This window comes from Propithecus coquereli, unplaced genomic scaffold (genome assembly GCF_000956105.1).
Source record: "Propithecus coquereli isolate 6110/MARCELLA unplaced genomic scaffold, Pcoq_1.0 Scaffold811, whole genome shotgun sequence".
In the NCBI taxonomy this organism is placed as follows: Eukaryota; Metazoa; Chordata; class Mammalia; order Primates; family Indriidae; genus Propithecus; species Propithecus coquereli.
In genome coordinates, this window is record NW_012154297.1 from 335,445 (window position 1) to 345,549 (window position 10,105).

At 53.2% G+C, this 10,105-nt stretch overlaps 1 protein-coding gene across 1 annotated transcript; it reads right to left on the reverse strand.

Annotated features, from left to right (window-relative positions):
- Positions 1–352: 352 nt before the first annotated feature.
- Positions 353–9,855, reverse strand: HSH2D (hematopoietic SH2 domain containing). Its single transcript, XM_012663589.1, has 6 exons — positions 9,770–9,855; positions 7,258–7,404; positions 5,289–5,378; positions 4,177–4,342; positions 3,222–3,356; positions 353–1,050 (listed from the first exon to the last, which is right to left on the reverse strand). Exons 2-6 carry the CDS (start codon positions 7,380–7,382, stop codon positions 469–471), a joined length of 1,098 nt encoding a protein of 365 aa, XP_012519043.1. The 5' UTR covers positions 7,383–7,404; positions 9,770–9,855; the 3' UTR covers positions 353–468.
- Between the last annotated feature and the right edge of the window lie 250 nt (positions 9,856–10,105).

The following is a 10,105-nucleotide window of genomic DNA, read 5'->3' on the forward strand; positions in this document are numbered from 1 at the left end:
TACAAGCAAGAACATACTAGAAGGCGAGCCCAGGTGTAGCTCTGGTTTTAGACAAGAGCACAGACTATGTGGGAAAAGGGCTCGGACTCACTTGTCTTCAAATCCTGGTGCTGACACTGTGGCCTTTGTCGTGCCTCCTCTCCTCTCTGAACCTCAGTCTCTTCTTCAAAACGTGGAGAATGACCCTATCTGATGGGCTTGCTCAGAGGCGTAAAAGAAACAACAAACAAGGGGGGTTTGGCATGGGGCCTTGGCACACAGTAGGTGCTTAGAACCATCGCTGTGACTCTGATTGTTACTAAAATAACTGGGTCACTCCACTGGTGACTGCAGGACCAGACCCACAAAACATCTTTATTACATTTCCTGGGCTCCCAAGGACTGGTGTGGGGCTGTGGCAGCGCGAGGACATCAGGACTGTGGCAGCCTCTGACAGCGAAGGTTCCGGAGCCGGGGTGAACCCCTTCTCTAGCAGTACCCAGGGGCAAAGGGTGGCGGTGGGCGGTACTCCTCGGGGAGCCATTCCTCCTGGGGCTCTGCCCCGCCCCTCGGCTCCGGCCTGGACCCCGGGAAGGACAGAAGCCTCGCTACTGACTGGTGCCAACTGCTATCCTCCGGAGTCACCTTGTCCCAGCTGACCGACCTCTTGGTCTTCCTGGAGGGGACATTTCTGTCTCTTGGAGCTTGGGGCTGCGAGGGGCTTTTCAGGAATGTGGCCGCAAAGGGGTCCCTGCGGACATTGTCCTCGTGGGCTGCAGTGCCTGGGTGCTGTCTGCTGCCTGCCCTGGCCCCGGAGCCGTGGGTCACTGTCGATCTGGCGTCCCAGAGCGACGACAGACTCACAGCCGTGAGCTGGGACTTCAGCTGCTGCTGGACTCTCTTGCCCCTCTGGGGGAGCGTCTTGAGGTTCCTCCAGAGTTTCTGGTGGGCGTCCCCAAAAGGGGCTTTCGGGGGACAGGAGGAAGGGGCGTCCTCTGTGGGTCCTCCGTCCATCTCGGTCAACGGCTTGCTTTCCTTTGGCCGATCCAGCAGGACGGGCTTTGCGGGGGCCTGAAACCCAAAGCAGGGGAGACCTGGGGCCACCCTGCCCACCACAGCGCCGGAAATTGTGGCCCGGGTTGCTCCCGGATGCCCCGGGGCCGAGAAACGTCCCTGTGTGAACCCCCAAGCCAGATTCCACGCCCCATCCTTCCCATCTCAGGAAATGGCTTCGCCATCCTCCCCAGGGGTTGGCAAACTCTTTCCGTAAGGAGCTAGAAAGCAAATGTTTTCAGGCTTGCGGGCCACACCCGCAACTGCTTACCTCTGCTGTTGTACGGCAAAAGCAGCCATAGATTGTGCACCAATGAACAAACCTGCCTGTGTTCCAGTAAAACTTTATCTGGATGTCATCGGACTCTATATTATCTTGACTTTGTTTATTTCGACCATTCAGAAATGTCAAAGCCATGCCTAGCTCGAGGGCCCTACAGAAACAGGCAGTGGACCTGAAGCGGCCCACGGGCCATAGGTTGCCAACCCCTGATCTAACCACTTGTTCAGGCCACAAACATGAGTGTCAGCGCCTCGCCTTGCTCTATATCCCTTTGCCGTGACCAGCCCCGCTCCCAAATGCCAGTACTGGGGACTCTGCCTGGGGACCTCCTTTGGTCACCAGGGCCCACTGTGTTCATGCACGGTGGACCAAAAGTAACAGAGATTTAAAATCTCCCAGTGACTAATGGAAGTTGGAGGATAAATACCCCAGCTCCCTCGCGCCTAAGGTGGCATAACCGAGGTGCGTGTTCTACACAGCCCCCAGCATTCCCCGGGGGACCGAGCCCTGGTTGCCCACAGGGGTCACCCACTCACTGATGCACCCTTCATTCACTGTCCTCTCTCTCCTGCCCTGTTTCCCAGCTCCCCTACTGCCATCTCCTGGGGTCGTCTCTCGAATAACGGAGGACCAAGAGACCCGCACCTTGACAACGCCCCTCTTTCCCTTACCCTCCATGTCCGAGCCATCCACAAGCTCCCTTCTAAAACACGTCCCAAATACCCACTTTTCTTTCCATCCCCAGGGTTCCCATTCTGGTCCCTCCCACCTGGAAGCTGCCCCTGCCTCCTTCTTTCTGCTCCCCAAAAGCCAGAAGATCTGCAGGCAGCAGCCACAAGGAACATTTAAAACCATCAATACAGTCATGCTCAAGGTCTCTGACAGCTTCCTGGCACACGTGGAATAGAATCCCAGCTTCTCACTCTGGCCCCAAACCCCTGTGAAAATTGGCCACTGCTAACTCATGTGCTTTGCCTTTCAACAGTCTCCCTCTCACTGACTCCACTCCATCTACACCCTGGCTATTGTTGTTCTACTTTTCAAACACACTGAGCCCCAGGACCTTTGCATGTGCTGTTCCTGCTGCCTGGACGCTCTGCCTGCATCTCTGTATGTTCCGGATTCCTCCTCACCCTGCACATCCCAGTTCTGTGCCATTTCCTCCAGAAAGCCTTCCCTGACTGCCTCCCCTGACTTGCACCTCTGTTGATGTTCATTGCACCAGCCTGTTTTGTTTCCACCACTATCAGAACTTCCCTGCTGTGCAGGGGGCTTGGAGAGCACCTGGGCCTCAACCTAGGGGCATCTAAAAGTCCACCCATCTCTGAGAAGCTGGGATATATTCATTCATTCATTCATTTATCTACTACACAGACTCATTGGTTGAGCACCTTCAATACGTCAGGTCTTAGGGGTGGGAGAAGCAGCGGCAAACAGGGAAGATGGATTCCCGAGCCTCCCAAAGCTCACAGTCTGATGGGAGAGGCAGACAGGGAACTTGTAAACCCACACATAAACAAGACTTTTTAAATTCTGAGAAGCACTCTGCTGTGAATAAACAGGGTGATGTGGGAGAGAATGCAGTTGGTCTTGCTTTGAGTCTGGAAGCTGGGGAAGGAGACCCTTGAAGGAGAACTGCAGGAAGGCATGGGAGGTCAGGGTACAGAACACACAGCATGTGCAAAGGTCCTGCAGTTCCAGAGAAGGACCATCAGTGATGGTGGGCAGAAAGAGGAGTTGAAGTTGCAGTTTGAATTTAATGTCAGGAAAGCACTGGAAAGTTTATGAGCACCAAGCTACATGCAAGACCTAATTCTCATTCCAGAAAGAGCCTCCCCTGGCAGCTGTTGATCACTTCTGCTCCTGCCCTTCCCTCAGGTGGAGGTGCCAGCCTCGGGTCACATACCTCCTTAGGTGCGGCCACCGGGCAGGAGGAAGGTCTCTGATGCTCTCTGGGGTCACGGGCAGGGCTGGTGGCTTCTTCAGCCAGCGTGTAAGAGTAAAGGAAGAGATCCTCGTAATCCACGTTTTCCGGGTCACTCTGTGGGGTAAAAGGGACCTGTAGTTTAGCACTATGAAGGGGAAAGGGACCGGGCTGGGGTCCTGAATGAACCCTGGAAGGAAGGTCTCAGGGACTGTCCCACCCCACTGCAGCTCCTTAGGACCTGAGCCTATTAAGGGAATAAGCCCCACCCACAGCAATTTCTTAAGGGTTAGACCGCACCCACTGAGCCTAATAAGGAAATAAGCCCCACCCACAGCAGTTTCTTAAGGATTAGACCACATCCACTGAGCCTATTAAGGGAATAAGCCCCGCCCACAGCAGTTTCTTAAGGGTTAGACCACACCCACTGAGCCTATTAAGGGAATAAGCCCCGCCCACAGCAGTTTCTTAAGGACTAGACCACACCCTCTGGGCCTAATAAGGAAATAAGCCCTGCCCACAGCCAATTCTTAAGGACTAGACCACACCTTCTGGGCCTAATAAGGAAATAAGCCCCGCCTATAGCAGTTCCTTAAGGACTAGACCACACCCTCTGGGCCTAATAAGGAAATAAGCCCCGCCCACAGCAGTTTCGTAAGGGCTAGGCCACACCCACTGAGACTTATACAGAAATAAGCCCCGCCCACAGCAGGTTCCTGGGGGCTAGGGCCACGTCCACCGGGGCTAATAAGGAAACATGCCATTCCTACAGATCAGCCGAGGCCTGCACATGAGCCCTTGTGCAGGGGGCCAGGAGGGGTCAAGGGCCATGAGAGTGACAGAATCAAGAGAGAATCAAGGTGGGGGGTGGGAGCAGAGGGGTCTGGGAGGCTTGGCCCCAAGGAGATGGCAGTGGCCCTCGTGGGCCCTCCTTCACCTGCCCGCAGGGCTGTGTCAGCAGCTCCCCGTGGGAATCAATGGGCTTCTGCTGGTGGAAGGTGACCAGATCGTCCAGTGAGGCGTGGGCCACCATCTCCCCGGGCATCACGAAACGCCCATCGTCCAAGAGCTTCACCATGAAGTGGCGGCAGCAGCTTTGGGCTCTGCGGAGACACTGTTCGGGCTGGGACATCCCACTCCCTATCCTTCCTCCCCTTAACCCCCGCTGGCTAGCCATGCAACACCCACCCCATTGCTACTCTCACTGCCTCAGTTTCCCCATTTATAGCACGGGCTACTAAGATGGACCTCAGTTCTTGTGAAGATAAAACAAGCCACTACAGGCAAAACTCTGCGCCCGGCTTGGGGTAAATGAGCAGTAGATATGATAACAATGAAACGTTTTGAGTAGACCCCAGCGTAAGGCTGTGTGCCCGGCACACAGCAAGCGCTCAATAAATGCTCCGTTAATCAATGCAACTATTTATTAATGGCTATGTGCTTACTATATCTCATTTAATCCTCACATCAAGACTCTGCGTTCATTAAATTGTAGCGTTCCTTTGCAGGAGACACAGAGAGGTTGAATAACTTGTCTGAGCTCACACAGCATGGAATGGCAGAGGTGAACCTTGGACCGTGTGACTCCCAGCCCAAGCTTTTGCCACTGTGAGGAACTCTGTAATCGAGCCATTGGACTTGTTTATTCCTTTGGCCTGGAATCTTTTGGATTTGCCCTTTGAAAAATAAGTTTTGTGCTTCCGAATCTTCTGAAATAATACCAGATCAGGCTTTCAGGTGTTAAAGAGCTGGACTTCCCTGGGTTTCCTTAACCCCAAATCGGGGAGTCACTAATTAGATTGTTAGGGGTGGGGGGGGAGAAGAGCAACCATTCTGAGGCCTCCAGCAGCCCCTTGTTCTTAGACCTACAGTCTCCGTTACTGCTGAGCCTGTGTCTGCTGGTTACAGCCAGACCTGCAGCCGCTCGCTCTGGCCACACCCTCACACTGTTTGCTCTCTGAGAAGTTGTGGCATGAATCACCCCTTGCTGCCTCCAAAGAAGCCCCAGAGCCCACCTGCCCCTGCCCTGGCCCCTGGCCCAGGCCTTACTTGTAAGAGAGCGTGTAGCCCACGTGGCTGTGACTGACCCGGATGAGAAAGGACCCCAGTGGCTGTGACTCCAGCAGGTTCTCGGCATCCCTGGAAGGGCACACACAGGAAGGAGATGGCCACAGCTCAGCCGCCTCAGGTACCGGCCGGCCTCCTGGTGCCACGGAGCCACGGAGGCCGGTCCTTTTTTGGTTTTCTAAATGAACAAACAACCTAAAACCATTTTTTTTTTCTCAGTTGGGATATTCAGGGACCAGGAGTGTGCACCAGAGATGGTAGGAGGCCTCCGATGACCGTGACCCCAGGTCAGGCCTCCTCCCTTCTCTGTCTGTCCCCACCTGCCTTCCCAAACACCTGCGAGTCCCGCATTAGGCACCTTTGGGTGGGTCAGGGTATCACAGGTAACAGAGAAGGAGTCCTCGGATGCGTCTGGGTTCAAAGCCCAGCTCTGCTGTTGATCAGCTGTGTGACCTCAGGTGATGGGCTGTCCCTCTCTGACCTTCAGCTTCCTCGAGGGGAGAGTCAACCCTCACTCCCGGGGCGGATGTGAGAACAGGTGAAACGCATGAAACATCGCAAGCGCGGGACCTGCTTCCTGGTAAGAGCTCCCAAAATATTTGCTATTGTGATTACTGTTATGCATTCTGTCATTACTACAATGCTATTATCTGGGGTTTGCAGAGAGTAAGGCAGCCTTCTGTGGGGTAACATGGGGAGCCTTTGGACCTGCACTGTCCAATACAGAGGCCACTGGCCATGAGTGGCTACTGGCCACTTGAAACATGGCTGGTCTGAATTGAGATGTGCTCTCAGCTTGTAATACATGCTAGATTTTGAAAACAGTACTTTTTTTTTTTTTTTTCGAAACAGGGTCTCCCCTCTATTGTTCGGGCTGAGTGCAGTGGCACAATCATAGCTCACTGCAGCCTTGAACTCCTGGGCTCAAGTGATCCTCGTGCCTTAGCTTCCTGAATAGCTGGGACTATGGGTGCACGCCACCATGCCCAGCCAATTAAAAAAAAAAATAGAGATGGGGTCTTGCTATGCTGCCCAGGCTGGTCTTGAATTCCTGGCCTTAGGCAATCCTCCCACCTCAGCCTCCCAGAGTGCTGGGATTACAGGCATGAGCCACTGCTCCTGACCCTCATGGATCAAATTTTTAGTTTAGGTTACATGTTGAAGTGATATCTTGGATAGACTGGGTTAAATAAAATATATGATTAAAATTAATTTCACCTGTTACCTTTGACATCATCTTTTTTTTTTTTTTTTTGAGACAGGGTATTGCTATGTTGCCCAGGCTGGCTTCAGACTCCTGGGCTCAAGCGATCCTCCCACCTCAGCCTCCCAAATAGCCGGGACTACAGGAATGTGCCACTTTTTAATACAGCTACTAATGATTGTTAAATTGCAATGTGCAGCTCATGTCTTATTTCTATTGGACAGCTCGGCGCCAGAGCTCAGACACCATACCCGAGGCTTCCCCTCTGTGGCCTTCACAGAATTATCTCAATTTCCTTGTATGCAGACGGTGCCAATAAATGTTCTTTTCTTCCATTTATATCGAGCCAGGCTCTGGAGGTAACTAACTGGCTGGATTTGTTTGTTCATGTCCTCAGAGCTCACAGTCTGAAGCAGAAAGGACATATTGGTGACATCCTGATGGATTGACAGCAGATGCCATCATTGGTTGGGGGCACCTGTCCCGGGCAAGGTGGGGGTTGCTGCCAGGTCGGTAGCAGTGCTGGCCCGGTGGCTACTTGTATGGAGAAAGCTGAGGCCCAGAGAGGGCAGGTAAGTCGCCCAAGGTCACCTCTCCTCCGCAGAGGAGGCAGGATTCAAGCCCAGAACTCAAGAGCGCTTTCCATCCACTCTCTTACTCAGCTGAGCTGAGCCAGGGTTCTGAAATAAAAACCTGCTCAAGGTGGGGCATATAAGGAAAGAGGGTATGGGGTATTGGTGTCCTCACTCTCTAGAGATGGCACCATGGAACCACTTGGGGACCCCGTCTTGGGCCAGCTGGCCCATCTGGGTGTGCACGAACCAGTCCAGTCGTGGGGGTAGCGGTGGGGGCAGTTTACCGGCCTCTGTCATGGCTTCCTGGGGTGGGGTTCACCTGGGGGCGAGAGAGGGGGACAGTCAAGCTTGGTGTACCTCCTATATTTGCTCTATTCTCACATCTTTTGCTCCTCCTTTGAGAAGTCCTCCAGGCTTGACAGAACAATGGGCTTAAAACTGGCTTATGTTTCTTGAGCACCTACTATGTGCATGGCACTTTTTACACATCCATCCATTGTCTCCTCCCAAAAATCCTCTAGCACTTTTCTTGTTTTTTTTTTTTTTTTTTTTTGAGAGAGGGTCTCACTCTGTTGCCCAGGCTGGAGTGCAGTGGTGTGATCATAGCTCACAGCAACCTCAACCTCCTGGGCTCAAATGATCTTCCCGCCTCAGCCTCACGAGTAGCTGGGACTACAGGCGCTCACCACCACACCCAGCTAATTTTTCTCATCTTTTTCTTCCTTTCTTTTTCTTTTTCTTTTTCTCTTTTTCTTCCTCTTCTTCTTCTTTTTTTTTTTTTTTTTTTTGCAGAGACAGGATCTGGCTATGTCACCCAGGGTGGTCTTGAACTCCTGGGTTCAAGCGATCCTCCTACCTTAGCCTCCTGAATAGCTGGGACTACAGGCATGTGCCACCACATCCAGCTAGTTTTTAAAATTTTTTTGTAGAGATGGGGTCTCACTATGTTGCCCAGGCTGGTCTCAAGCTCCTGGCTTCAAGAAATCCTCCTGCTTCAACCTCTCAAAGTGCTGGGATTGCAGGTGTGAGCCACCACATCTGGCTTTTTGTTCTTATTATGCATTACTACAAGGGCTAGAAAGTTCCCTTTATAAATAAGTGTATTTCAATTTATGAATAGAGTTTATTTAAATATCGAGTCAATATCAATGTCCCTGGAGGGATGAGGAGACGGGCAGATGAATGCAAGAGCCGCCCCGCGGTGCGCACCACACAGGGTTGCCTCGGTTTCATTAAACACTAGAGACATGTGGCCCAGACTGTTGCTTCTGCCACCAGCGTTGCCACACGTAGTGACCACCGATGGCTCTGCTACGATGTGTCAGGCGTGTCGTTAATTTACACGCATTCTCAACAAGTTTAAGCTCAAGGTACCACTGGACTTCGTGAGCCAATAGCACAAAGCTGGAGAAAGACAGAAAACAGCACCGATTTGCAAAACGGCATCGAGTCTGTAAAACCAGCAAAAGGATCGTGCCCTGCTGAATTGGCCCCAAGGCCCCCTCACGCTCACCCTTAATTCTATCCCCAGACTGGGGCTCAGACCCCTCCCTCACTGGCCCCATCTACTTTTTCAATATCTCAAAAGGTCTTTGTTACTGGGCTGTTTCTCTGGGCACAGAGAAACACTGGCATGTTGACCAATGGCAGTCAATATTGACTCCCCTGCGGGAACACAAGCACACCCTCTAGGGTGTAGCCCAAGGGAATTCGGGGGCAAGTGAGATTAAACAGATCTATTAAGAAATGTTTAATAAAACAGGGTGACAAAGCGACAGAGAGCCTGGAATTGGAGCCAGATGGCCTAGGTTTGAACCCTAGCTCCCCCACTTAGCTGCTGTGTGACCTTGGGCCAGTCACTTAACCTCTCTGTGCCTATATTTTCATCTGTTACTTGGGGATAATGATATTTGCCTGGGAAGGTATAGTTGGCACAGAGTAAACATTGTATATGTATATATATTAATATATGTCATATTGGTAAATCCAGTTGCAAACTAGCACGGGGCAATGTTTATAGGCTTATTCTTTTTTCTACTTGGAAGAACTCCTATTTATCCTGCAAAACCTGGTAAGAATGTCCCCTCGTCCAGGCAGCTTTCCTGCCTCTCCTCCCAGACAAAGCCCTGGCAACCGTCTCTGTCCCACCTTCCCCACTGGTCCTCCCCCTGGCCCAGCCATCATCCCATGGAGTTGGTGTGTTTTCGTCTGGCTCCGTCTCCACCAGACTGAGGTCTCCTGAGGCCCAGGACCCAGGGCTGGGCTCTTCTTTTTCAGTCTGGGTGCCCAGCATGCCCTGGTGCTGGCTGGGCCCAGAGGAGGGTGCAAGGGTGCTTGCCGGTGAAGGTCTCTCTAGTGATGCATGAAGCCATACTAAATTTCAAACTCCTGACCTCGGTCTCGGGGCCTTCCCCACTTCCTCATTCCCCGCATTCTGGTCCTAAGGCCGTCCTTGCTCTCTCTCCCGTCCACGCCTTTGCCCACATTCCCCTGCCAGGAGTGCCCTTTCCCCAACTCGAGTTCCATGTTCCCATGGTCACCTCAAATGCCCCCTCCTCCAGGCAGCCCTCCCCCTTCCCCCCAGAAAATCCCTCATGCCGCTCTGCACCCCACCAGCCCCACCCCCATGCTCTGTCTCCCCCGCGGGAGGGCCGGGAGGGTGCTGAGGCTCGTGGAGCACGTACCTGGGGGCCCCCTGGGTGGCCGAGACCCTGGTTCTGGCTGTGCGGGCGCCTGCAGGAGCCGGGTTTCGATTCAGGGTCTGCATGTCGTCAGTGGGGCGGGACTGGCCGCCCCTAAGCAGCTTTGGGTTTCTGTTTCCTCCTGAAGGTGAGCCCTGGAGGCGGGACCAGTCACCCTCTGTCTGCCGTCCCACAAAGCGGCAGAGCTGCAGCTGGGGGACACCTCGCCCCTGCCTAGCCCTCAACGAGCTTCTCTAGAGCACCTACTGTGTGCCAGCTCCTCGGGGGACGTAGGGGTGACCCCAAGACAGGTGCAAGCCCTCCTCTCCTGGCACGCAG